The following is a 27,985-nucleotide window of genomic DNA, read 5'->3' as shown; positions in this document are numbered from 1 at the left end:
CTTCTTTATTTCAGTGAGACACACACACAAGCACGCACGCACACACCCATGACGCTCACACATCAGAGAGTACATTGGGACCAAAGTCATTTGGTTCAGTCTCTGAGCTGAGGGCAGAGGGCAGGTGCAGAGGCGCATGCTGTGCCCATCTCTCCTCTTCCAGGCCTGCTCAGTACAGTTCACAGGGGCCAGGAGGCTGGGGCAGTGCTGTGCTGGGGACTCGGTGTCACCCGGGGATGGGAATCTTTAAGTGTCAGCTTTCTTGTCACTTTGGCCAGAACTGCCTACTTTCTGTTGCTCTAGCCTGATATAGGGCTCAAATGCTGAGGACCCCAGTTTGTAGCTGGCTGGTGAGTCCAGGAGCGGAGCTGCGGAAAAGCAGATGGCCGGCAGAGGGGACGATGCTGACGCCAAGGGCATTGGGTTGAGGCTTGGAGAGGAGTTCCTGGGATCACCCAAGGAGGTGCCCCTGTGGCTGGCAGGAAGGCCTGGGAGGCCAGGGGTCAGTGCCAGGAGGCTAGGGGCCCTGGGCACAGAGAGCAGGCGGCCCTGTTCCAGCAGCCGCAGAACGCTGGAGGTGGCAAAGGCCTCGGAGGAGGAAGAGGATGCTCGCTTCTCCAGGTCTCTGCTCTGGTCCTTCTTCTGCTTGGTCCGGCGATTCTGGAACCAGACTTTCACCTTGGGGCAGAAGGCACACAGGGATTTCAGAAGGGGAAAGGGAAGGGCAGGAGACAGAGCCAAGAGAAAAGGGGAGGGAGTTTAGAGGTGGTGGTGGGGTAAAAGGGCACAACGAGGGGAGAACAGGGGAAGAAAGAAGAGCAGACTGTTAGTGTCACCTCACAACACCTGTACTGAGGACCGGATTGGAGACCTCAAGTCTCAAAGTGTAGACACTGCTGTTCTGGCCTACGGGAGCAGATTGGCAGACAGGAGGTGGAGTTTGGGGGTCCACTGAAGGGTCAGATTTCCCCTGCATGACCAACACACTTGCTTTTACCCAGATGTCTGGTCTTAGACATCACTTATGCATAGGTAATTCCCAACACTGCCTTAGGCCCAGACCTCTCAACTGAGATCCAAGCGAATCAAGCAACTGCCGCCTACTTATTTGATTTTAGGCAGGGTCTCCTGATCCCAGACTGGCCTTGAACTTGCCACACAGTTGAGGATGACCTTGAACTTCTGAACCTCCTGCTGGGATGACAGTGCCAATTGTAGGCCAATTCCACCACATCCAGTGGTATACCTCGCCAGGAATGTAGCCCAGGGTGCTGTGCATGCTGGACAAATACTCTGTAAACTGAGTGTGTGCTTCTCGTCCGTGAGCAGGGACAGTATGTGGCGAAGGAATGGTGGCCCAGAGGCCCTAAACGGAAAGGGTGGGGAGATTTTCTCACCTTCTCCAACTCTCAGGACCTCAGAGGTCCAGCCATGTGTGTGGCTCCCAGAGAAGGAAGTGAGAGAGGTGCCGATGTCATTGTCTTCTGCGCCGGGGCAGGGAAAGGTACAAACCCATTCTGGGCAGAAGGCGTGACAATGACAAGGGGTATGGTCAGTGCAGAATAACAAAATTGGGGGACTGCCAACTACACCCTCTGTTGGCAGAAGGAGAGGGAGGCATGGGAAGGGAGACTCCCAGCGGGTAGCCCTAGATGTGGAGAGAAGGTCAAGGGAGGCTGGCCTGGCATTTCATCTATTGTCATGTGAGTTGGTCAAGAGACTGGCTACACACAAATTTCCTGTGTACACTGTAAATCCTAGTCCAGGTTCATTCCAAATTCTTCCTATCAGAATTGGATCAGGATGGAGGCATCAGGATTTCTTCTTTCTTTTCTTTTAAGTTTATTTTCTGTGCATTGGTGTGAAGGTGTCAGATCCCCTGGAACTGGAGTTACAGACAGTTGTGAGCTGCCATGTGGGTGCTGGGAATTGAACCCAGGTCCTCTGGAAGAATAGCTATCTCTCCAGTCTCCAGACCTGGTGTCAGGATTTCTAGAAAACCCTATGGGAGATTCCAATGTGCTGCAGGTAGAGCCCCTTCATGACCCGTGCCTCTGTGTTTTTCACCATCAATCCCAGGCCTTCTAGAGGCTGGTTCAGGAGTCTCAGTGAATTTGAGACAGGTTCAGACCCCTCTGAACCACCCCTGCTCCTTCAAGAAGTTTTTGGTTCCTCTTCTTGTACTGATTTTCAGGGTCTGCTCTGCCCCTTTGCTGGCTGACTGCTGAAGGGCCAGGCAGTATCCTGTGGGGTGTTTCCTGGCACCAACTGCCCCTGCTGGCTCCTCAGTGCTCTACACAGGCTCTCTGCAGGCTGCCAGCTTGGATCTCAAGGAATGTTTGGTGGCTTCATGTCCTTTGTTGTGCTGGGCCACAGAGTCCCACAACAGAAGAGGGCATAGTTTCCAGGGCTGAGAGATGCCCCCCCCCCGGGAAATTATCTCCTTGGCCTGAGGTTAGTGCTCGATTCTATGGCTTGCTCATTTAAAAATGAAAATGCCATTAATAATTTAGAAATCAGACAAGGTGTCCCTATGAAACCCAGGCTGGCTTTAAACTCTGCGTCCTCCTGCCTCAGCCTCCTGAGGGCAGGGATGATAGGTATGCAGTAGACATTCATCTTCAAAGGCCACTTCCCGGGACTGTGGGCTCATAAAGAATCTGGATGCCTGAGTGTGGAAGGTGGCTTGGGTTCTTTCCTAGGCTAGGAGGTTCCTCTAGCCTGCTGATTGGACGCCTAGGGCAGGGCAATGTACGGGGGACTAAAGAGCCAGAGTAGCACTTACTAAGCTAGTTGGTGACTCTGTGGGCTCTGGCGTTTGGCAGCTTGTCCTTAGCCTACCCCTGTCCCGCTGAGGGAGACGACCACTGAGTCAGGCTCTCGCCTCTCCTTCCAGTTAAGCCTCATCTGTTCTCATTCCCAGCTCTGGGCTTGTTTGTTATATGATTTGAGACAAGGTTTCCTGCAGCCCAGACTGCCCTCAAACTCAGTATGTAGCCAAGAATGACTTTGAACTTCTGACCCTTTTGCCCCCACCTCAAGAGTGCTGGGATTACAGGTGTAATTACCACCATGCCCAGTTTATGCAGTCCTGGGGATCCAGCCCAGAGCTTCCTGCATGCTAGGCAAGCACTCTAGCAACTGAGCCACACCCCCAGCCAGCGTGCTGCTGTTAGGATGCCAGTCCTTCTATGAGGAGCTGCAAGAGGAACTTTAGATGAAGGGAAGATGACAGAGGGTGAGAAAGAGCTAGGAGGAAGAAAGGTTCCCAGCCTAGTCTGTCACAGACCATCACTTCCCAGAATCCTTTGTTGTTTTATTTGGGTTCTCCCTGGACTGCTCAGGGGCCATGATCCTCCTACCTCAGCCTCCTAAGAACCTGGGACTGCAGGTTCGTGCCATTGTGCCTGGTACTTCCTGGAGTCTTTGCTTCCTGGAAGCCAAGTGATCACCACACCTCTTACCTGCCAGTCTCCCCCATGGTGGTCTGAGTGAGAATAACCCCATAGCCTTCTACATCGGAATGCACTACTGGAAAGGGTTAGAAGGATTTCGAGGTGTGGCCTTGTTGGAATAGGTATGGCCTTATTGGAGGAAGTGTGTCACCAGGGGTGGACTCAGAGCTTTGAAAATCTAAGCCAGGCCCAGTGCCGCTCTATCTCAGCCAGCAGAGCAGAATGTAGCTCTCAGCTACTGCCCCAGCGCCATGATGATAATGGACTAAACCTCTGAAGTTGTAAGCCAGCCCCCAGTTAAATGCTTTCCTTCATAGGGGTTGCCTTGGTCATGGTGTCTCTCCACAGCCATAGAACAGTGGCATACAGAACAGCCATCTCCTAAAGCACCCGTTCCCTGTACTGTGAATGTCCCTTATCTCTATGGCCTTTCCCATTTTCCTTACACATGAACAATCTCTTCTGCTGAAACTCGACTCTGTCTCCCCTCCTCTCCTTTCCTGTGTGTATGTGAGTGTTGTGAACATTCATGTGTATGAATATGAGCATGTGTGCCATGGCCTGTGGAGCCCAGAGGACATCCTAGGGTGTCAATCCTTGCCACCCACCATGTTTGAGACAGGGTTTCTTTGCTTTTCCATTGTACTGTAAATGCCTGTGGCGAGAAGGGTGAGGAGATTCCCCTTCTCTGTCTCCCATTTCCTTGTGGGGCATTGGGATTGCAGGAGCCACACTCAGGTTTTCGTTGTGTCTTCTGGGGATTCAAACTCAGGTCCTTATGGTTGCCCAGCACGTGCTCCTACCTCCTGAACCTGCTTCCATTTCTTGTCTTCCTTCCTCTCTTCCTCTTTCCTTCCTCCCTTTCTTCTTTATCTTTTACATTTTGTTTGCTTTGACATAGGGTCTCAAGATGCAACCCAGGCTGGCTTCCAACTCCTTATCCTGCTGCCTCCACCTCCTGACTCTGGGATTACAGGCCTGTGTCCTCACTCACAGCCTCTGGTTGGCACTATCGGCCCTGTCTTACCTGTAGCTCTAATTTTCCCCTCCTCACTCACAGCCTCTGGTTGGCGCTATCGGCCCTGTCTTACCTGTAGCTCTAATTTTTCCCTCACGTATGTCCCTTCTAAGCCACACCCTCTATGTCAACTTTTGGCCTCATACACCAAGATACAGGACCCGATGGGCGGTGGGAACCTGGCCTGACGCTCACCTGGGTCTCAGAGAGGTTCAGCTGGCGGGCCAGCTCCGTGCGCTCTCGGCCCACCACGTACTGACAGCGCTGGAACTCCATCTCCAGGCGATACAGCTGCTCCGCCGTGAAGGAGGTGCGGGTCCGCTTGGGGCGGTCAAGGTCCAGGCCCTTGGGCAGGACAATTTCTCGGATGGTCCCCTTGGCATCTACAAGGACCACGAAGGGAGCCAGGTTAATCCACAAGCTGTGTTAGATCATCTGTGGTTTTGGTTTTTTTTCCCTCCCTTCCTCCTTCTTCTTCACAAGGTTTCACTGTGTAGCCCAGGCTGACCTTGAACTCATGGACTAATAAGATCCTGTCAGGAATCCTCAGGTCCCTGCCTAGATACTTGATCTCAGAGAACTTGCTGGGCCTCTCTGAGCCAAGCTTCCTCAGAAACCCTATGCAGGGAGTCATATGTATGTCATGGGTATAAAGATAAAGATGGATGGATGGGAGGGATGAGGAGGGAGAAGGGAAAGAGATTAAAAGATAGGAGAGAGAGAGAGAGAGAGAGAGAGAGAGAGAGAGAGAGAGAGAGAGAGAGGAGGGAGACAAGGAGAGAGAGGTGAATGTCTCACAGTAAAAATGTCAGGTCAGCTATCATAGCCTGGGCAGAAAGACTCACTACCGCTCACCCAGGATTCTGTTCTCTTTGCAGAGTAAGGAATAACTGGGACAAACAGGCCACATTCTCAAGTCCAGAGAAGGTGGATTAGAACTGGATGTGGTCTGTCACAGAAGACTTTCTGGAGACAACTAGCCCTGGTCCCTCCAGGGGTTCATAAGGAGGTTAACTGATTGACAGAGTGCAGAATAGAGGCTGGGAACCCCAGGAGGAGCCCAAGGGCTGGTGCCACACTGCTAGACTACTGGGTGAACCACCCTACTCCTTGTGTCCCTGTACAGCTGAGCCACTTCAGGATCTAGGCAGACGGTTTTCACACACAGCCTCTTTAGTGCTTTGGGGTCCATTTAAGAAAGGTCAAAGGCCAGGTAGTGGTGGAGGTGGAGGCACAAGCCTTTAATCCCACTTGGGAGGCAGAGGCAGGCAGATCTCTGTGAGTTCAAGGCCAGTCAGGTCTACAAGAGATAGTTCCAGGACAGGCTTCAAAGCTACAGAGAAACCCCGTCTTGAAGAAGAAAACAAAAAAGGAAGGCCACAGACCTACAGCCCACGATCACAACAGAGCACCACAAAGTACTCGGAAAGGGAAACGCTTTCATCTAAGCAACTCGCCACTGATGTGAAATCTGTCGGCACAGGTAATAATCAGGCAGTGGAACAGGGCGGCACTGTACCCCGTGGGATCCACCAGTCAAACAAGCTGCTGTTCCCCACAATGGAGGAGCACCGGCCTGAAAAGCTTACCACCCGCTCAGCAGGTCATGGTGATGCACACCTCCAAGGCCAGGGATACAAGAGACCCTGTCTCAAAACAAAACCGACACCCACAACAATTTAGCAACTCAAGGCAGCTCTTGCTCAGGAGGCCTCTGCAAACGTGCCACCTCCCGCAGCTGCAAGGACCCTCACTTCCACCAGGGGGCGCAGAGACGGCTTTTGCTATGTGCTGGGAAGGTAACTGGCTTACACAGCAGTCCTAAGCATGGTGAGATGGGGCGAGAGATACAGCTCAGCAGTGAAAAGCAAGTATTGCTTTTGCAAAGAACCCGGGCTCTGTTCCCAGCATCCACATCTGGAGACTCACGACACCTATAGCTTCAGCTTTAGGGTATCCTATACCCTCTTTTGGCCTCATGGGTACTTAAACACATGTGCACATATGCCCCCACAGATACATACATGTAATTAAAGTATTTTTTTAAAGATATGAAAGCAGGAGGCTTGTCGGGAAGAGGGAGAGCAGAGGTCTGAGGGTGGGGCTAACAGGGTCGTGGATTTAGTCCTAACATATTCATGTAAACAAGCAAGAGTAGCAACAAAGGGGTCAGGGTGCTTCTTTAGCCACGGCCCCGGGTGTGGTGTTGGTCTTGAGTTTGAACTTTCCCATTGTCTCCATGGAGATGAACCTATCATTTCCCCATTTTATAGATGAGGAGCAAGTTTTAAGTAACTTCCTGAAGGTCCCCTGTCAGAATTCAGTAAACCCCAGAAACACCTGATTCTGTCCAGAGTGGTAGCACATTCCCATAATCCCGCTGCTAGGAAGATATCAACAGGAAGACTGCAAGCTCAAGGCAAGCCTAGGCTACACAGGAAAGCCGTTCTCAACAAGCTGTGAACAGCAAGCAGAGCCGGGAGGGGATGTAGCTCAGCGGAGCACTTGCCTAGTAGGCACAGGGTCCTGGGTTCAATCCTCAGCATGCAAACAGCAACCCCCAGCCATGAACACGCTGGGGCGCCCTTCATACAGCTGACAAGTTTCAGCCAAGACTTTAGCAACTGACAAAAGGAATCTTCTGGAAAAGTCCGTTGTTCACTTGGAGAATACGAGACAGGATATCTATTTGTGGGTGCTGCCTGCCTTGCCATGACCCGACCCTTATGGCTTCTGTTTGTCTCGGTGGATGCTCACCCCTTCAGGGGTGCAGTCAGCCCTGGAGGCAGGTGAGTGGGAGTGGAGAGGGATGGTACGGGGGGGGGGGGGAGGACATCACTGCTCAGAGGGGCCTGAACCCTGCCAGCCCAGGTCCCACCCAGGCTCAGAGATGAGTGGGTCTGATGGATGAAGGTCTTGCTATTGGTGTGTAGGAACCACGGGCCTCTTGGGGTGGCTTAGCATCCTAGGTCCAATACTTTCCATATAGCAGAAGAATATGGAAACCATGTGAAGGGGCTGGTTCTCTCTGCTCAGCTTCCTTTATCACCAGTGGAGGAAGAAACCAAAGGCTTCTTTCCACTCTGCAAATGCGTGGGTCTGAGCAGGATATCTGCAGGGACAGGGAGGAGGGAGGGTGCTTATATGTGGTAATATAGGCTTCACCTCTTTCCGGGCTCCCTGAGACACCCTGAAGTTTCTGAGCCTGAATAGCAGGAGGCCAAGCCACACCCGGACACACCCTCTTCTCACCCTACAAGATCCAGGAGTGAGTGAGTAAGGTGAGTTCTCTCCCTCAGGACCACTGCGCGAGAAAGTCAATTGCAGACCTGCCATTGGGCACCAGGTCACGCATAGGAGATAGGAGAAGCAAGTCAGAGTCACAGTGAGGTGTGCCTGTTAGGACAGAGCAATTACAAATGTGGGGGGAGGGGAGCAAGCCAGAGGCTACTGAGGATGCAGACTTTGGATTTACTCTGGAAGCAGCCTGTGAGGGTTAAAGAAACGCTAGCAAACAACCCTGTGACTATGTTCCCGAGTGTTCGTCCTGGAGAGGTGAAATCTAATGTCCACACAAAGACCTGTACACAGCAACTTTTCTTTTCTTTTCTTTTTTTCTTTTTTTTTTGATTTTTCAAGACAGGGTTTCTCCGTAGCTTTTTGGTTCCTGTCCTGGAACTAGCTCTTGTAGCCCAGGCTGGCCTCGAACTCACAGAGATCCGCCTGCCTCTGCCTCCCAAGTGCTGGGATTAAAGGCATGCGCCACCACCGCCCGGTGCAGCTTTTCTTTTCGCTTTTTTAAAAAAAGTAATATTAATTCTTATTTCATATATATGAGTATTTTGCTTGTATTTGTTGGTGTGTGATTTGGAGGTCAGAAGAAGGTATTCAATCTCCTGGAAATGGATTTACAGACAATTGTGAGCTGCCATATGGGTGTCAGCAATCAAACCCGGGTCTTCTGTTTCTAACTGCTGAGCCATCTCTCTGGGTCCTGTTTGTTTTTGAGATGGGGACTCATGATTCTAGGCTGTCCCCAGCACTTCACGTAGCCGAGGTTGACCTTGAACTCCTGATCCTCCTGCTGGAATTGCAGGCATATCCACCATGCCTAGTTTATTTGGTGCTCTGAATTGAGCCCAGGGCTTCATGCATGATACGCAAGCACGCAGTCAACCGAGCTACACACCTGGCCCCAAATTTCCTGTTAATGACTTCCAAAAGGAAAGAGGATGTTTTCAGCAGTGGGCTGGTTAGAGAAACTGCTAAAACCTTCTATGAGAAGCCACTCAGCAGGGAAGAAGGGTCACTGCAGACAAACTTGGTGTGCACAGGGGGTGAAGAAGCCAGGACTGGAGAGATGGCCTAGAGGTTAAGAGCACTGGTCACTCTTCTAGAAGACCTGGGTTCGATTCTCAGCACACTCAGAGCAGATCACAATCATTTGTGACTCCAGGAGGACCTGATGCCTTCTTCTGGCCTTCCAGGCACTAAGTGTGTGTGGCACACAGACATAACACCCATATACATAAAAATATCAATAGAAGCCAGTTTCCGGATGTTGTGTACACATGCTTCTGTTTATTTAACATCAAATGACAAAATTATGAAGGTGACTGCCAGGGATTGGGCAGATGGATGATTTGACCACACAAAGGGAGCATTACAAAGCCCTTTGTAGGCCAGGTGTAGTGGTGCCTGACAGGCAGAAATAGGTGGATCTCTGAGAGTTCAAGGACAGCCTAGATTACGTAGTACAATTCCAGGACAGCCAGGGCTTTAAAAAAAAAAAACAAAAAAAAAACTAGAGAGTTGGCTCATAAGTTAGGAACACTTGCTGCTCTTGTAGGGGACTTGGGTTCAGTTACCAGCAGCCAGGTCACCGCTCACAGCTGCCTGTAACTCCAGCTGCAGGGAATTGATACTCTGGTCTCTGAGGGTACCTATACTTCTGCCCATACCCGCATGCAGATATACATAGAGTTAAAAATAAAATAAATTTCTAAGTTTGTTAAGAAAGAAAAGAAGAAAGAAGCTCCTTGCGGTGCGGCACTGGTTCTGGATTTCAGTCATTCTGTGACCCTGTGGGTGTGACGCAGCTTCGCAGGGCTGTGGGAGACAGCGATGAGTGACAGCACAAACAGATGGCGCTCAAGGGAGGCCTAGGGCTTGGTTTCTCAGACCATCCCCCTGGCAAGTTTTCTATGTGACGTTCTTGTTTGTGTTTTGTTTTGTTTTGCATTTCTTTTAGACAAAAATTCCTAAGTCCAGGTTAGCCTGGAACTTTCTATGTAGTCTGAACTGGTCTGGAGCTTTTGACCCTCCTTGATCTGCCTCCTGAGTGCTGGGATAGCGGGCGCGTGTGCAGCCCCATTCCTGGCTGTCCTCTGGCTTGATATGTGTGAGACACTCCTGACAAAGGAAGTGTTTGGTGACACCAGGCTGGCTGGTGGCTACTCGGGATACTCCTGTTCTCATCTTACAACTTATTGTGGCTTTCAAAATATGCAGTTAACCTCAACAAAAACAAACTACAAACCCAGGGTCCAGTGTTGTCATCAAACACACAGATTCACCAACCAAGAGAGAACAATAGTAACGGCCCACTATCTCTGTGGACTCCATAGGCTGTAGGATGATTTGAAACAGCACATGAGAAACGCCTGCCATTTCAAAATTTATTTTAATGTTTACTAGAAAAAAATTGAATGAGAATACCTCCGCTGGACTCAGATATTTGAATACTCAGTCCCCAGTTGGTGGCACTGTTTGGGTAAGTTAGGAACTGTGGCTTTGTTGGAGGAAGTATGTCACTAGGGGTGGACTTTGAGGTTTCAAAAGCCACTGAGAAATCCTAGTACAAGATTTCTGCCTAGTGGTTGTAGTTCAACACCTGAGCTCTCAGTTTGCTAGTCCAGCTGTCATGCCTGCCTGTTACTACGCTCCCTGCCAGGATGGTGATGAACTCTAACCCTCTGGAACCATAAGCCCAAATAAACCTCATAAGTCACCTCGGCCATGGTGTTTGTCACAGCAGCAGAAAAGCAACTGATACACCATGATTTTACACACCAGGATGAGGCTAAAGCAACTGATAGGCCACGATTTTACACACCAGGATGAGGTTAAAGCAACGGAGAGACCACGATTTTACAAGACCAGGATGAGGCTAAAGCAACTAATTGATAGACCACGATTTTACACACCAGGATGAGGTTAAAGCAACGGAGAGACCACGATTTTACATGACCAGGATGAGGCTAAAGCAACTGATTGATAGACCACGATTTTACACACCAGGATGAGGTTAAAGCAACGGAGAGACCACGATTTTACACACCAGGATGAGGCTAAAGTGGTACTGAGTTTTAGAGTTGTGGAGATGGCTCAGCGTGTAAAGTTGCTTGCTGCCAAGACTGATGACCAGAGTTCAATTCCTGGAAAACACACACACAGTGGAAGAGAATCAATTCCTGAAAATTATCCTCTGGCCTTCACATCTGCCTCTCCCAGTTAATAAATAAATGTCAAAAATGCACTATATTAAAATACCAAGTAAATAAGTAGATTGCGACTATGACAAATGGAACGGAGCTCCAGTGGCAATTCCTCGAGTAGGCAATAGGATGGAGGGTGTGCACTACCGGACACGGATTACAGAGATGGAGCTATCTAGCCACCACCATCCTGCCCTGCGTGTGTGTGCAGTGCCCACAGAGGCCAGAAGAGGGTGTTGGATCCCCTGGAGCTGGAGTTAGACGCAGTTGCTTGTCAGCCACTCAAAATGGAACTGATCTTAAGTCCTCTACAAGAGTGGCAAGAGATCCTACCTGCTGAGCCATTCCTTCAGCCTGGGAGGAACATTCCAGATGAGGGCAGGGTAAGCTCATAAACAAACTTAAATATACCAGTGACCACAAATCGTTTATTTGGAATAAAATTAAGTGAAAACCTTTTCCCCCACCACAAATATCAAGTTTCAAGTAAATCTCAGAGCAAGTCATTGCTTATAAAATGGTGAATTAAGAATGGTTAAAAAATTATTATGGTAAAGACATTACAAAAATATGGTATGGTACTTCCTTTTTTCAGATTTATTTTATTTTATTATGTGTGTGAGTATTTGGCTGCATGTATATCTGGGTACCAGGTGTGGACCTGGTGACCGAGGAGACAGAAGAGCACATTAGACCTTCCGGAACCGGACCTACAGAGAGTTGTCCGTTGCAGCGTGGGTGCTGGAAATCGAACTCGGGTTTCTGTTTTTAACTGCAGAACCGTTTCTCCATCTCCAGGACACTTTCTTAGGACCTTGCTTGTTAGAAGTGTGCCTTTTTTCCAACACAAGGTGTCTTATCCCTGACTGTCCTGGAACTCACTCTGTAGACCAGACTGGCCTCGAACTCACAGAGATCCACCTGCCTCTGCCTCCTGAGTGCTGGAATTAAAGATGTGCTACACCACCCCTGATTCTATTAGGAGCTTCCTAAGCAGATAGAACACAGGAGGTTGGAAGAAACACAAAAGACACAAAAGACGCATCTGCCTCCATTAAAGTGGAAAGCTTTTCTGAGCAAAACACCAAAGATAAAACATACAATAAACAGCTGGATGAGAACACTGCTTTGTAGAAAGAACTCAGTGGGAGAGAGGATTCCCGCACGAGCATGAGGACCTGAGTGTGAATTCCAAGCACCCAGGTAAAGCTCAGCAAGGTGGGTTTCAATCCCAGCAGGAGTGGGGGCAGAGACAGGTGGATCCCTGGAGCTCATTGGCCAGACAGTTAAGTGAATTGATGAACTCCAGGTTTAGTGAGAAACCACATCTTGAAAACCAAGATGAAGCAGCTGGAGAGACAGTTTGTCAGTTAAGAGCACTTAGTGCTCTTGCAGAGGGCCTGAGTGTGGTCTCAGCACCCACAGGGTGGCTCACAACCATCTTTAGTTGTAAGGAATCCAAGCCCTCTCAGACCTCTGTGGATTCTCTACCTGTGTGCATACATATGTATGCAGACAAATACTTACACAAAACAGAAATAAATAATACTAACACATGGAGAACAATTGTGGAAGACACCTAATGTTGACTCAGTTTCTATCTATGCACTTATCACACCCCCATACCCACACATATACAAACCAAACCTCAAGACATAGGCTTGGCACGGCAGTGAACACCTTTAATCTCAGCACTTCAAAATGCAGAGGCAGGTGGATCTCCGTGAGCTTTAGGCCAGCCTGGGATACACAGTGAGACCCAGCCTCAAAGCAACAATAACAATAATTGTTTTTTTCAAAGCACTCTCTGTGTTATTCACAGGGAAATGACTGAACCCCCTGTGACCCATGCTATAAAGTATATAATAGAAGTGAAAAAGAGTGACGTAAGGATCATGTGAACTGATACTAAGTGTAAGAAAGTAACACAAAATAACACAGTTGGGGGAGTAGAGAGATGGCTCAGCAGTTAAGAGCACTGGCTGTTCTTGCAGAGAACCCTGGGTCATTCCCAGCAACCACATGGTGGCTCACAACTGTCTGTAACTCCAGTTTCTGGGAATCTGAAGCTCTCTTCTGACCTCCATGTATGTGGTACACACACATACAAAGCTATTATACACATAAAATATTATTGAAAAATATGTTAAAATAAATAATATGTATAGTACTATTCCATCTATGTAAATAAGAAGAATCATATCTATTTAACTGTTTAATAGATATTTATCAATGTGCCAAGAACTGCTCTAGACCCTGAGGACATAGTGAAATAGACAAGGTTCTATTTCTAGAGATCCTGTATGGAGAAAGGGGAGAAAGAATAAATTTAAATTATTTTTAAATATAACTGATTTATTTACAATAAAAAGTAAATTTCTAAACAGAACAATGTAAAAATGGGAGCAGAGAAGATAATAAAACAAACCTGGCAGTTACAAATTCAATCTCCAGATCAAACAGGGGCCCCTGGCCCTTCTCCTACAGGACCCTGATGGCCCTCCCTGACTTTACTTCCAACCTCGCCCCAGGAAGTCCCTTTCTGCAAGAAGCTGTTGTGTGTGACTTTGTGGTTATTCATTTTCATTTGTGAAACAAGGTTGTGTTATGTAGTCCAGACTGGTCTTGAACCCAGCAATCTTCCTGCTTCAGCCTCTAGAGTGCTGGGATTACAGGCATGCGCCAACACATCTCGCTTTAATATGTTGGTTTCTAATTGAGACAAGATTCTTCCTGCCTTGATCCAGAAAAAAAAATATTGCCACTTTAAAAATTACTTATGGAAAATTCGCGCAAGTTTACTGTGGAAATTTAAATAGTTAAGGAAAAGTCTATCAAAGGAGGCACCGGATGGTGGTGGTGGCGGTGGTGGGTCAGGGGCTGGTGCCTTTAAACCCAGCACTCAGGAGACAAGAGAGGATCTTGGAGTTGGAGACCAGCCTGAAAAGCAGAGTGAATTCCAGGACAGCCAGGGCTGCGCAGAGAAACCCTGTCTTGGGGAAAAAAATAAAGAGGCAAGCCGGGCAGTGGTGGTTGGGCACGCCTTTAATCCCATCACTCGGGAGGCAGAGGCAGGAGGATCTCTGTGAGTTCGAGGCCAGCCTGATCTACAAGAGCTAGTTCCAGGACAGGCTCCAAAGGTACAGAGAAACCCTGTCTTGACCAACCATAAATAAAGAGGCAAAACTGAACATGTTGGAGACCCCGCCCATCTGATTTTATTGCCGCACTATTCAGCCTAGCTGGCTATCAGCAGATGGACAGACAGAAAGTGTTGCACATCCACAATGGAGTTCTGTGCAGCCAGACATAAGAACCAACTTGTGAAATCTGCATGAAAATGAATGCAAACAGAAGTCATTGTATTAACTGAAATAAGCCAAACTCAGAATACAAATACTATGTTTCCCTCATCTCTGGAGATATATATATATATATATATATATATATATATATATATATATATGGCCAGGCAGTAGTGGCACACACCTTTAATCACAGGCAAATCTCTGTGAGTTCGAGACCAGCCTGGTCTACAAGAGCTAATTCCAAGACAGGCTCCAAAGCTACAGAAAAACCCTGTCTTGGGGGGGGGGGGAAAGCATATATGATATGTAAGTGTATATAGGATTAAAAGTAGAAGCAAGGCTGGGGGAACATATAGGAATAATTAGAAGGAGAGAAATATAAAGGAGAGGGAAATTGGTCGAAGCATATGATACATGTGTATGAAAACGTCTCTGTGTGAACGTACATGTGGATATTCAAGTGTGTGACAGCCAGAGGGCTGTGTCAGGTATCTTCCACTATTGCTATCCACCTTATTGCTTCAGACAGACTCTCACAGTGAACCTGCAGTTCCTGGGTTGGTTAGACTGTTGGCCAGCAAACCCCAGGGATCCTTCTGCTTCTGCCTCCTGGCCCCACACAGCGCCCCCCACCCTGCCTGGGTGCTCTACTAGGAATCATCTCCCCAGAATCAGAAAAAAAATGGTTCTGTGACTCCATCACCATGTACATGATTATGTGACAATAAAAATGATCAAACTGGAGCTGGATGTGGTTGCACACTTGAGAGACAGCTTCGAAAGACCTTGTGAATTTGAGGTCAGCCTGGTCTACATAATGAATTCAGGACAGCTAGGGTTGTACATAGAGAGACCTGTGTCAAACAAATAGATAAATTTTGTTTTGTATTTACAAAGTTTTATATTTATGCACACACACATATAAAACAAAACAGAAAAAGGAGACAATGCGCACATTGCCATACAGCGAAATCTATTATAAATCCAGAGTCGCTGACGTGGTGCGAGAGACTCTGAGAGGAGCACCTTGAGGCAGAGCCACACGGCCTCAGGGATCCTGAATGTTCTACAAAGGTGGCATTTCAATTCAGCTGGAGGAAAGGCAGGATGTTCAAGATATTGGCCCTGGACAATTAGCTCATTGTTTGGAATAAGGCGATCTATCTGACGCTGTATACAGTACCAAATTAACACTTAAATGTGAAGAACAGCTTCACAAATCAAGGAAAGATACAAAAGACATCAGAAGAAAGCAATGACTATGAGAGTGATTCTGAGAAAACGCTTCTACAGGGAGTGAGAGCTGAATACAGCTGGAGAGAAGAGCAGAACCAGCTTACCGGGCAAAACACACCCAGCTGCTCAAGGCCAGGGCCAAAGCTAAACAAATTCTCCAGAGCACAGCTGTCTGTTCCAGGTTATCTGATACCCTCTTCTGACCTCCATGGGGCTGCGCACACATGTGGTGCACAGACATACATGCAGGCAAAACACTCATGCACATTAAGTAAAAATAAGCAAATCTTTAAAAATAAAGTAAAATGGGAAGTGCTCAGGCTGACAGTAAGTCAGAGACGGACCAGGAGAGCAGTTTGAGGTCCTTGGGATTTTTGAAACATTGTATTTCTCAGACTAGGAAAACTGCTGGCCAGAGGCAGAGTAATCAGGCTCCCTGAAGCTTCTATAGAAACACAAATGGACACAATATGAAGAGTATTGGGGTGGGGGCAACTGCAGCCCCATTCACAGTAGCCAGGGATCAGGCTCTGCCGAGGTGTCCATCAACAGAGGGGTGGATAATAGAGTGTGGTAACGCAATGGAGTTTTATTTAGCCATAAAGAAGAATTAAACTGGGGGCTGCTGAGAGCTCGGGTTAAGGCATTTGCCACTGAGTCTGGTGACCTGGTTTCTGTCTCCCAGATCCACATAGTGGAAGGACAGAGCAGACTCACAGAATGTTGTCCTTTGACGTCCATACAAGTGCTGTGGCTTGTCACACACGCATACAGAGATTTTAAAGATGGAGGTTTGTTTTCTTGTTTTTGTTTTTAATTAAAGAAGCCATTTGCTGGCAAATAGGTGTGACCTAAGGCTACTGAATTAACTGAAGTTAAATGAAATTGGGCAGAACTGGACAAAAACACATGTTCTCTCACACTCTGGGGTCCTAGAATTGCTCAGAGACACTGCAAATCATGTATGTATGTATGCATGCATGTATGCACGCACACACACGGCATGAAAGAGAAGAGGAAATAGGACGTCAGGGCGAGGAGGAAAGGGAGAGGGACTGGTGGTGTACTGGAGAGCCACTGTCTGTGTAAACCAACAGCACAAAATCAATACAATCCATAAATAAGCAAACAAATGACAATAAATATGAGGGCCTCCTAGAGCCCCTGAAGAGCTGTCTGTCCTAAAGAAACACTGGAATTTGATGAAGTCAAATCTACTGCTATGTAGTTTCATTAAAAAACAAAAACAAAAAAAACAAACAAAAAACATGTCCAAAGCTTAATAATAGAATGGCTGATGAAACCAGCGAGCCTTTGGCTACTCTGGAGCCTTTAGTAAGAATGAGGAATGTCTTCATCTAGTAACTTGGGTCCACATTCACCAGACACTGTCACTTGAGACAGCAAGTATGTGTGAAGTTGTGTAAGTATGTATGTGTGTGTGTGCATGTGTATGCATGTGTGTGTATATATTTATGTGTGTGTATCTATGTGTATGTGTGTGTATCTATGTGTATGTGTGTGTATTATGCATTTGTAGAGTAAACTCCTGTGTGCTCATATGTACCCACACAGTAGCAAGTCATGTATGTATGTATGTGTGTGTGTCTGTGTATGTCTGGCAGGGAATCTGCCTTTCCTTCTGTTCCCTCTGGGGACTAAAAGTTGATCAGAGAAGGAAAATTTCTCCCAGCATCCTTTGTATAATTTTTGAAGTATTTAGTTTGCTTTGAAAACAAAAATTTTTTCCCCAGTACTAAAGATGGCACCAAGCGCCTTGAGCAAATGGGACAAGTGCTCTCCCACCGTCCCCCCAAACTTCCTCCTGACCTATCAGACAATTCTTAGATGTGTGTTTCTGTGCTTATTCAAGGATCCAAGCAAATTCAGATCAAAATGTTTAGTGAAGAGTTTCTTAAATGAGCTGGGCAGTGGTGGCACATGGCTACTCCCAGCACTCAGGAGGCAGAGGCAGGTGGATCTCTGTGAATTTGAGGCCAACATGGTCTAAAGGAGCTGGTTTCCAGGACAGGATCCAAAGCTACAGAGAAACCCTGTCTCAAAAAACCCCAAAAAACAAAACAAAACAAAAACAAAAAAGAGAATTAATGGCCATTAACATAACATTTACATAGCATTGATGTTGCTGGCAAGGAAAAACACCAGGAGGGTCAATGTGCCTAGCACCTCTTTTCTTTTCCTTCTTTCCTTCTTCTGATTCCTTTAATATGAATGCTCCACACAGTTGCCTGTCACCCTCACGCAGGGGCCATGCTAATCTTCTCTGTATCTTTCCAATTTTAGTATGTGTGCTGCTGAAGCGACACCTAGCACCATTTTCTCTAAGTGACTTGAGTGTCTGCCCGGGGTTGTGCAGAATGGATTCCTCCTTTCACAAATGGGCATTTCCACATTCTAATTCCGTCCCTCCGTCCCTCCCTCCCCCTCTCCATTTCCCATCAGGAACTAAAGTCTAAAATGCCCAAAGGAGACAGTCATTAGATGTAATGACAGTTTCAATTTCGATTCACAAACAAAATAAATCTCAGAACGATTTGAAAAAAGAAAAGACCTGAGGGATGTCTGCAACACAAGCCACAGAAGGGTTTGTTTCCTTGGTGTGTTAGCAGCCCTTGCAGGGCTGGAGCGACTCCTCAGCCAGTGGGGGCACGTCTTTTCTGCAAAGGCCCCAGGTTTTACTACTGGCACCCACATGGCGGCTCACAAGCACCCATTTGCACACACAAGACACACATACATACAAGCAGGCAATACACGCATACAAACAGTAAGTAAATAGTAAATTTTTAAAAAGATCTCTTTCAAACTTGAGGTAAGAGAAGTCAATTCAACACAGAAGTAATCAAGAGTACAGCAGATAAAATAAAAATGCAAAATAAATATTAGCAGGTTTAACCTTACTAGCAGTTGGAAACTCTGAGGGTTTGTTTGGGTTTTTTTACTTGAAAAGGTTTTACTCTGAAAGCCTGACCTCTTCTGGAAGGAAGCAGTGAAATTACACGTGTGTTTTTGCTTACTGGGGATGTGAGCTGGCATGTTTGATATGAAATATATAAATACCTATAATGGCTTTGTTGTATTTAATTTTTTTCTTTTCTTTTTTTTTTTTTTTTTGAGTTTCTCTCTGTAGCCCTGGCTATCCTGGACCTCACTCGGTAGACCAGGCTGGCCTCAAACTCACAGAGATCTGTCTGCCCTTGCCTCCCAAGAGCTGGGATTAAAAGTATGTACCATCACCATCTGGCATGTTTTTAAATTTTTACTTCTATGAATTTATCTTGTAATAGTAACCATACCGTGTATATGTGAAACAATTTCAATTATTGTAGATATTTTGTTATGATACTTTTCAAACACATACAAAATAAAAGAGAATGCCATATGGATGCTAACTGCCTCCTGGTGTTCCCATTATCATCTCGGAAACAGTGCTATTTCTTTGCTATGGCTGCACTTTTTAGCAAAACATCGTGTTACTTCACTCACAAAGAGACTCTCTAAGAAACTTAACAAGAGTACTATTATAGCAATAAAAGAGTGACTCCATGGCAGGTGTGGCGGGCTACCTGCCACTCCAGCTCTGGGGGCAGAGGAAGGAGAATGACTGCAAGGCAGGGTCAGACACCATTTTCAAACAAAGCAAAACAAAGTAACAACAATAAAAACCAAAGCAACAATTCCTTAATATAAAAGAGCGATCGCACTGTTGCCATATTTCCCATAAATTAGATTAAGAAAAAACTACTTGTTTAATTAAGATGCAGCCTTGGGGCTAGGGAGATGGCTTGCTGGGTAAGAGAGCTTGCTCTGCAAGCACAGGCTCCTAAGTTTGAATCCCCAGAACCCACAAAGAAAGCCAGGGTGTGTGCCTGAAACCCCAGCACTTGAGGGCAGAGACACCATGTGGATCTGAACTCATCAGTCGGTCAGCCTGGTAGAAATGGCAAAATGTGGAGCTTCCAGTTCAGTGAGAGAGCCTCTCTTACGGCAATTGGCAGTAAGAGACAGAGGACAACATGCCTTGTCCTGCTCTGGCCTCTGCATGCACTGTACTGGGTGCTTAGGGCGTGCACACTCACATTCCCATGAATGAAACCCAAGCGTGGGTGCGCACACACACACACAGTTTAGAATTGCGTCAAAGAACCAACCTGAATACCCATCAGTAGAAAATTAGTTAAGTAAATAACATGTTAGCTACACAACTGCACACTGTGAAGTTTATTCAAAAAAGAATGAAAGAATTCTAGATATATTTCCACATAACATTTGCTAAATGAGAAAAGGGGTTTGTGAAAACACTACCTGATTTTGCAATACATAACTCGCATTCTTGTATGTTTCAATTACTAGGAACATCCTTGGAGTAGGCATACATCATACAGGGAAGTAAGAGTCTCTATCTATCTATCTATCTATCTATCTATCTATCTATCTATCTATCTATCTATCTATCTCAAGGCAAACCAGCTTGATGGACTATATGATTAAAAAGACATCTTACACCAAAGAAAACAAAGGCCAAAATAAAGTTGAAAATCGAGCTATAAACTAGACCAACCACAATAAAACTGAGAGCAATGGGGGGGGGGACTATATACAGAATTTCAATGGGCTGACGAGGAAAGGAGTATTTGAAAATATGGTCAAAAGAGCCAGCAATTGGCTGCAGGGGAGATGCTCCTGCACTCCGGGGTGTGGGAAGACACTCAGCTTCACTAACCAAGACGTGAAGTTAGATGCCAGCTCTCCAGTGACACTGACAGTGTCTAAATGACCCACAGGGTCTAAGGATAAGGCAAAGCAGTGTGAATTACTAGACCTCTTTTGCAGACGAATTTGACAATATCTATCAATATGTAAGCAGGCCAGGTGTGGTGGCTCTCACACACAACGGGGAAGTGGAGGCAAAGATTCCAGAGTTCAAGATCAACTTTGGCTTCATAGTGAGTTCTAACCGAGCCTGGACTACACGTCCATACTGTCTCAAAACACCAAACCCAGGGGCCAGCCAGATGGCTCAGCTGGTCAAAGTGCTGCTGCCAAGTTCGAGGACCCGAGTTCCATCCCCTGCTTCCACATACTGCGGTCCTCTGACCACCAAGCACTCACACTAACACACACAGTAAATAAATGAAAATATATATATATATATAAAAAACAGAGGCTGGAGATATGGCTTAACAGTTAAGAGTGCACACTGTTCTCTTGTAGAAAAAGCATATTGCTCTTTCAAAGGACCAGAGCTCCTGCTCCAGGGGATCCAATTACCTCTTTTGGCCTTGTGTATACACAACACCCACCCATCCCTTCCCCCCCCACATACTGTAAAATATTTAACAACAAGCAACCTTCTGAATCAATCAAACAAACAAATATAAAAAATAGGTCTAGAGATGGGGTTAGGTAAACAAACAGTTCAAAGGCGGCAGAGGGGAGGCTTGCCCAGCACCTGAGGCTCGGAGAGGGTTGGGAAAAGTAACTGCCCAGCATTCCCCTTAACAATGTAAATCGCCACCTCCAAGGACAATTAAACAAAGACACCCTTTGACCCAGTAACCTACTTTGAGGAGCTCCCTCACAGATATACCCACCAAATGAAAATAGCCAACCAACCAACAAAAAACCCCCAAGTTTGTTTACTGCAGTATGTGTGCAATAGCAACAGAAAATGTCCACCCATCAGGCACCGGCCATGTGACAAAGAGCCATACAAAGAAACACTAAATATTTGTTAAATATAAGCAAGGGTTCTTTACATCGAAATGCAGTAGAAGGAAAATAAACATAGTTGTACAAATGTGCAAAAACATGCAAATGGCCAAAAAGAGTGAAAGAGTTTTTTGCCTTAGACTTTAAAAGGGGGAGGGGGAGATTAGGGACTGGTGAGAAGGTTCAGCAGATCCAGGGAGAGTCAGCCTGAGTTCCTTCCCCAGGACCCAGATGGTAGGAAGAACCAACTCCTGAAATTGTCCTCTGACCTCCATACATGAGTGAACACACACACACACACACAAATAATAATAATAATAGTATTATGTTGATTTTGGTGATTTCCCTACTTAACAATTGAGTGAAATTTCTTTCGAATCAGCAGTTTTGCTGCTAGGAATTTATTTCGCTGAAACATTACAAAAATCTGCACAAAGCCTGGGGCCTTGGGAGTTCATTTCACGGTATTTGTACTAAACTAGACCAAATGCAGGGCCTTCCCTGGGCGACACGATTAGCTTCCTGCACCATCAAGGATACTGAACTGGTGGGACAGCAGTTTAAGAGTTTTTAAACGTGAATTTCAAAATAGCATAAGGAAATCACCTGGACGAACACGGCAAGGAAGGAATGCTGCCTCTGTTTCTGTTTTCCTGAGGAGCTTGTATTCTGGAATTAAAGCCCTCCGTGGGCTAGTCGATGTAGATGAGTGTGGCCAGCCTAACTTGTACCTTGAGGGTGTGGGATCCTCCCCGCAAGCCCGCAAGGGCACCAGGCAAACGTCGTAGTCGGGGAGGTCAAACCTTCAGCAAAAGAAAGAACAGCCCTATATTTCTAAGCTGCGGCAGCCTTGCGGGTTGGCGGGGTGCAGAATTATCTAATGGTTTAAGTTAGTTTGTGTTAGATATTTTTGTTGTTGTTGTTGGTTTGGTTTGTTTTCGTTTTACTTTTTTTTTTCTTTGATAGACCGTGAGGAGGCTAACCTTGAAGCTGAGGCCATCTTCCTGTCTCCCCTTACAGATTCTTGGCTACCATCCCTTTAGGCTAGTTCTGCTGGAACCTTACTGGCGCTTCCACTGCGGTCCTGCAAGTCCAACGACCTTGCAAGAGATTCCACAATGCCTTCCCAGACCTATGATCAGAACACACACACACACACACACACACACACACACACACACACACGAAATTAAGGTTGTCCTATTTTAGTTTTTTTTTTTTTGCGATTCCCAAAGTTAGGAATTTTAAAAATAAGGTTCCATCGACCTCACACCTTAGCTTTTAAGTTGTATGCCCCTCCTATCCAAACAAATGTGTGCCGCTAAAATAGAAAGGAATTTCAGCACATTCATGAGTGAGTGGTCACTAGCCGGCTCGTGCTTAGGAAATAGCTCAGAGTAGCAAATGGTCTTCTTTCATTTATTTGGCAAATATTTGAGTGCCTACTGTGTGCTGAGAAAGGAAAAATGGCGTGGACTGGGCAGGCATGGTGCCCACCTCCCAGGGTCACAGAGAGAATGGGGATTCCGACTGCCTGCTCTCCTGACACCTCCCTTTCCACCACTGTGCGATCTAGGAGCCCAGTGCCAGGGGCTGTTTGGCAGCAAATCTCCAGGTTGAGAAGCACCCCAGACTTTACTCATTCAGGTACACAGGACTGCACGTTGGTGTCTGCGAACTAAGTCGAGAAGAAAGGAAGGCACAGCACTGAGAGCAAACGGTTAGAGAGGGGGCCACCTCTGCAGGCTGACACCCTGCTTCAGGTCACAACAACGAAACCTGTACCTACTTAATTTCATTCGCCCTTGACTTTCGAGACCAGATCCCCACCGGTCACTGTGCCTTCTCCGCAGCGTCTAGGCCGCTGGAAAATCCCGGCGTCTGCAGGTGGTGGTAGAGCCCTAAGCGCCCTTCCCTTCCGAAGGACATGCCGCCCCGCGGGGCTCCTAGGCTACCCTGGCTCTCCGCGGGAGGACTTGCTGCCCTCTGCGCCCTTTCTCAGACCGGCTCCACCTGCGGTGAAGAACAGGGGCTTTCACAGCCGCCGGATCCCCGGAGAACCAGGCCAATTTCTCTCATATGAAACAAACAGGAAAGGGAAGGCAAAAAACCTCATAGGCTTCCCCTGTCGCCCCCGATTAAAATGAAATGGAAGAGATGTGTCCAACCCGGAGAGAAACAGAAGGCAGAGGCAGCTGAGCAATGGCGTCGAGGCCTCCGTGATGCACAGACGCCCTTTCTAGCGGGTGGCGCAGGCAGCCTGAAGGCGGGTTTGGAGCGGAGGCCGCCCTGCGACGCGACACGGATTTCCCCCGGCCCCAGCGATCCACACTCCCAGCACCAGCTTTCCAAGGATTTGTTCCCAGCGACCCCTCATTGGGTCCTGTGGATGTGGGGATTCCCTGTGACTGTGCAGAGCCCTGTAACTCGTCCCGATCGTTCTCTGAAAACGAGGTTTGGTCGGAAGAGCAGCCGCAAGGCCACGTTCTGCGGCCTGCTTCGGCTTCCTGTGGGGAGCGTGTTCGTACACAGAGGTGAAAATACAGAACTAAATGACCCGCGCACAGACCAGCGGCGAGAATGCGGTTCTTCTGCTGACAAAAAATGAAACAAAGGGGAAAAATTAAAGTACACTCGGCAAACATCAAAATTAAAAAAAACAAGCACAAACAAACAAACAAAAATCTTCCGAAATTCCAAAATGCGGTTTCCTGAACGAGTCTTCTAGAGCTCTCAACATCTGCTTCTGGCGGGCAGGCGTGTGCAGGACCAGGTTTCCGAATGTATACACAGACTGAGATATGGGGACACCTCCGAGGCCCAAGACTAGGGCTTTGCCCAGCTCTCTGTAATTCAATGAGGCCCTGGCTTTGAAGCACAGCGCTTGCCCAGCAAGGCCAGGCCTGCAGCCTTGAGGTCTTCCCAGGCTCAGGGGCCCGTAGAAATCGAGCCTAGCCTTCCGTGGTGGTAGAGACAGTCAGCTGTTGAAGCCACTGTCCTTTGCGCCGCTTTTCCGGTGCAGCTGTAGAAGACAGGCCAGTCCCACACAACCGTTGGGCTGGTATGCGTGCTGGGTGCTCCCACCGGGCTGGCTGCAAGATTTGAAGGGCCAGATCAGGCTCGAGTTGTTTCAAGTCATTTCAAGTCAAAGACCCAGTGTTCTTGGGTCCCCAAGCACCGTGTGCATCTGTCCAGTCTCTTCTCCAGGGCGTTTTAGCCGGGTGGACAGCTAGCCAGTGCACCACTCCTCTGAAGAATTTTTCATTTTCAGAATGGTTCTTACAAAGGCGGGGGTGCATCCGATGAGGCTAGCGTTTGGAGACCTGCAGAGGAGGCAGCAGGCTCCAAGGGGCACTTCTGACCGAGAAGATTATTGGTGCCTCCTGGTACTGACCATAAAACTGAGGAGCATTCTTGTATGGAAGGCACCACTGGGCTGAGCCAAAGGAAGCAGCAGGCTTATTTATCAATTGCAGGGATCTGTGAATCACACTGTCTCTGTCTGCCTGTCCCAATCCCTCTCCATTGAAAGAGTCAGCACAGGGTTGGGCAACTGCAGGGTGAGGTTAGAGCTTGGGGGCCCCATTTCTCGCCTGCCCCCACTGATGAGGCCCTTCCAAGATAAAACAAAAGGCTCCTTCCACCCTACCCTTCCTTGGCCAAAGGCCCTGCACAACGGATGTCTAGGGGCCTTAGAGACTGTGGAGTCCTGGAGGAAGCCTCACTGTGTGTGGAAGTCTGTGGTGTGTCCCTGTCTGGTCCGTCTTCTTCGTGCACAGTGCTTATGCCAACTGCTGGAGAGAATGCCTCCATTTTGAAGGCTGGTGAGCAGAACAGGGGGCCTCCTGGGCTCCCAACTTTGCATTCTCAGAGGAAATCTGAGACATTGGCCAAGCAGGGTTACCTAGAGGACAGAGGAGAACACCCCCCAACCCCTTTTCTTCAAGAGGTCTGATTCTCCTTTATGGGTTGTTCTTCACCTCTAAACTGCTGGCTTTCCGCAGGAGCTCAGTCCCAGTCCCTGGGTCCATGGCGTGTGGGGGGGGGGCAGTAGTTAACAGGGGCTTGACTACCAAACCACACTGCCCCAGCCATCAGACACCCTCCTTCAGCAGTATCTATGGAGATCCTGCAGAGAGCTTTCTGTGGTCCTGGCAGCACCCTGGATCCCTAGCAAGCTCCCTGGAGATGAAATCACCAAGTCTGGAAGGCAGGAAGGCCAGAGATGAGACACCAATGCTGCTCACCTCTGGCCCCAGCTGTCCTTGGACTTTCCAGGGCTAAAGATCTTTCTCAATCAATCCCACAACCAGGGGTGGGAGGGAGGGTGGAAAGAAGTGGAGAGAGTGGAATCTCTCTCTACCCTCCCTACCCTCCCAGCGGCCAGGGCAAAGATCCTCTCCCCTGCACCTTTTCATGGCTGCCTTGGAAGATATGAGGAAAATATGTCTTCAGAGGATCAGGGGACCAGGGTAAAATGTGCTTAGGACGTATGCGAGGGCTGTTTGTTTTGGACAATGAAGGCTTCCCTGCCCCAGTGTTGGGCTGGTTTCACTTATGGAAGCCTCCACCCTTAGCTGTGGTGGGGCTTCAAGTAATTGAGCAGTGCTGGACACCAGTGATCCTGCCTCGGAGGGATTAGCAGTAAACGACATCGGGGCATTGCAGGCCTGTAATAACATCCTTGTCATTAAATGGGGGAGGGCAGGGGGATTTGTGAGGGCTGCATTTGCTTTCCATTGCAGGCAGGTGGATAACTGCACTTCATAGTTAATATTTCCATTATACTTTACAAATATAAGAGAACAGCCTTGTGGGAGTATACTACAGAAGAGTATCCCTGAAGATGTACGGGGCCTGACTTAAGTGGTTCTATCCCAGAAGAGAAAGGACCACTTTTTACTTCCCCCTTTAAGAGTCTGCCCCAGAGACAATCCCATTGATGCCCATGAAAAAGATTTATTTGTTCTACATAAAGGTTCGTGGGAGATGGGTAATCTTTGGGCTCCAAACTCAGTCATCCTGACAGGAAGGACACATCTGTTCTTAGGTGGCGTGATGCACAGCACTAGCAAGGACTGGAGACCTTACCCTAGGAGCTGGGAACGTTAGACTGTGCCTTCATCTCTGGAAGGAAGCCTTGCAGATTTCCTCAGTGAAACTCAACTGGTGGTTCACTTGCACTCAGAACCTCTCAGGTGGCAGAACAGAATTCTAATTTAACCCCAAGTGACCAACAAGTCCTCACACCTCGGTGGTGTGACTGCCTTAATTCTGTGTGGGTCCCTAGAGTGGCAGTGGCCACCCAATCTTCTAGTGACCACACCTATTCCCAGGAGTGTTTCTTTATGCTCTTTCCCTTCCCCTGAATACAAGACAGCTTCCTATGCCTTCAGACAGGCGGTCTCTACGCCTTCAGACAGGCTGTCCCTGTGCCCTGCCCTAGTTGTCTCTCATAGGTCCAGGGCCACTCAAAGATTAAAGGAAGCTATACTTCACTGGCTCCAAGAGAGAGAAACCTAGCTTCTCCTAGGCAGAAGAGAGGAAATTGGCTATGGCTGGTGGCCTCCTGAGGCCTGCGGGTTCCAGGATGAGCACACAGGATGAAGAGGCTCCGAAAGGGCAGCTAGGAGAGGCCAAGTGAGCGAGCGAATCAGAAATACCAGGATGGCGGAGGACAACAGGCCCCAGGCCCAGCTGAGGGCAGGACCCAAAAATAGAAGGAATTCTTTCTACCTTGGAGAGACCCAGACCCAGGAGGTTGACACTGGGGGCCTGAGTCTGGATGGGCAGTGCTAAGAGAGTGCTGTGAAGGGTAGTTCCCCGCCGGGAAAGGATTGGGAAACGTAATGACGGCAAGCGGAGCTGAGGAAGAAAGCGTCAGCCAGTCTAGGCAGATGGGGAGCCCGGAGTCCAAGCTAGTGGGAACTGGGGCAGCGCAGCCGCAGTGGACCAGCCTTCCTCGGCCCACCGAGCCTTCCCTGGGCACTAACCCACGCAAGGCCCAGTGCTGGGAAACACGGCTAAGCTAGGGCGGGGAAGCACTCCGCCCGCCTGCAGGGCCGGCCTTCTTCAGCAGCTGCCCACTCGGGTTCCTCCCAATCCTGTCCCTGCAGAGCGCGTGTGACACTTTCAACACCCTTGCTCTGAGAACCGCTGTGCGAGGGCCCTGGCTCTCGGTGTCTTGCTTCGCTAACTGATTAGCATCTCTTACTACAGCAACCCGTCTGGATGGGCCTAGAGAGAGAGGACCTGCCCAGGAGGACGAACTGCTGGGCGGAGAAACAGGACTCCTTCCAGCTCCTGCTTTGTCCCCTGTGTTCAGCTCAGTGTCCCGCACACAATAGGCACTCGGAATATTTGCTGGGTGTACTGCCGAATGAATGAACCAGTATATAAACTGAGAGATGGACGCGGTAGAAAGGTCAGAATGCCCAAGAAGGACAGCATGGTAGCCCAAGGAACTAGAGCCGCGGCTCTCCCCTTACCTCGTACCAGGATGCGGCGGCAGTGGTCCGTCTCACCGAGCGCGGGCTGTCCCTCGCTATCTCCGCCGCTCTCCCTGGAGCCCGCGGGGCTGGAGACCGAGGTCGCGGCAACCTCCCTCGGACTCCCACTACTCGTGTCAGCACGCAAATCTTCCGCTCCGCCGTGGTCTCCGTGGCGCCCGCTCCGACCACCATGCTCCTCCCGGTGCTTGGGGCCGCGGTCCCTCTCCGCGCCCCCATCGCCCATGCC

The 27,985-nt window shown here is 48.2% G+C and overlaps 1 protein-coding gene and 1 non-coding gene across 2 annotated transcripts; both read right to left on the bottom strand.

The window, feature by feature from the left end:
* Nucleotides 1–125: 125 nt before the first annotated feature.
* Vax2 (ventral anterior homeobox 2) lies at nucleotides 126–27,982 on the bottom strand. Its single transcript, XM_005369811.2, has 3 exons — nucleotides 27,736–27,982; nucleotides 4,669–4,856; nucleotides 126–678 (listed from the first exon to the last, which is right to left on the bottom strand). Exons 1-3 carry the CDS (start codon nucleotides 27,980–27,982, stop codon nucleotides 247–249), a joined length of 867 nt encoding a protein of 288 aa, XP_005369868.1. The 3' UTR covers nucleotides 126–246.
* Nucleotides 17,738–17,841, bottom strand: LOC113455547. Its single transcript, XR_003376615.1, has one exon. It is a non-coding gene; the product is annotated as a U6 spliceosomal RNA (small nuclear RNA).
* Nucleotides 27,983–27,985: the final 3 nt, after the last annotated feature.

Source organism: Microtus ochrogaster, unplaced genomic scaffold (assembly GCF_000317375.1).
Source record: "Microtus ochrogaster isolate Prairie Vole_2 unplaced genomic scaffold, MicOch1.0 UNK62, whole genome shotgun sequence".
NCBI classification, from domain to species: Eukaryota; Metazoa; Chordata; class Mammalia; order Rodentia; family Cricetidae; genus Microtus; species Microtus ochrogaster.
The sequence above is the reverse complement of the archived record's forward strand: the minus strand, read 5'-3'. Positions and strand labels throughout refer to the sequence as shown.

Coding starts and splice junctions, on each gene's coding strand:
- Vax2 (XM_005369811.2), bottom strand. CDS start 27,982: ATGGGCGATGGGGGCGCGGAGAGGGACCGCGGCCCCAAGCACCGGGAG. Junction 4,857..27,735: donor CCGCCGCATCCTGGTACGAG/GTAAGGGGAGAG, acceptor TGGTCCTTGTAG/ATGCCAAGGGGACCATCCGA. Junction 679..4,668: donor TGAACCTCTCTGAGACCCAG/GTGAGCGTCAGG, acceptor TTCTGCCCCAAG/GTGAAAGTCTGGTTCCAGAA.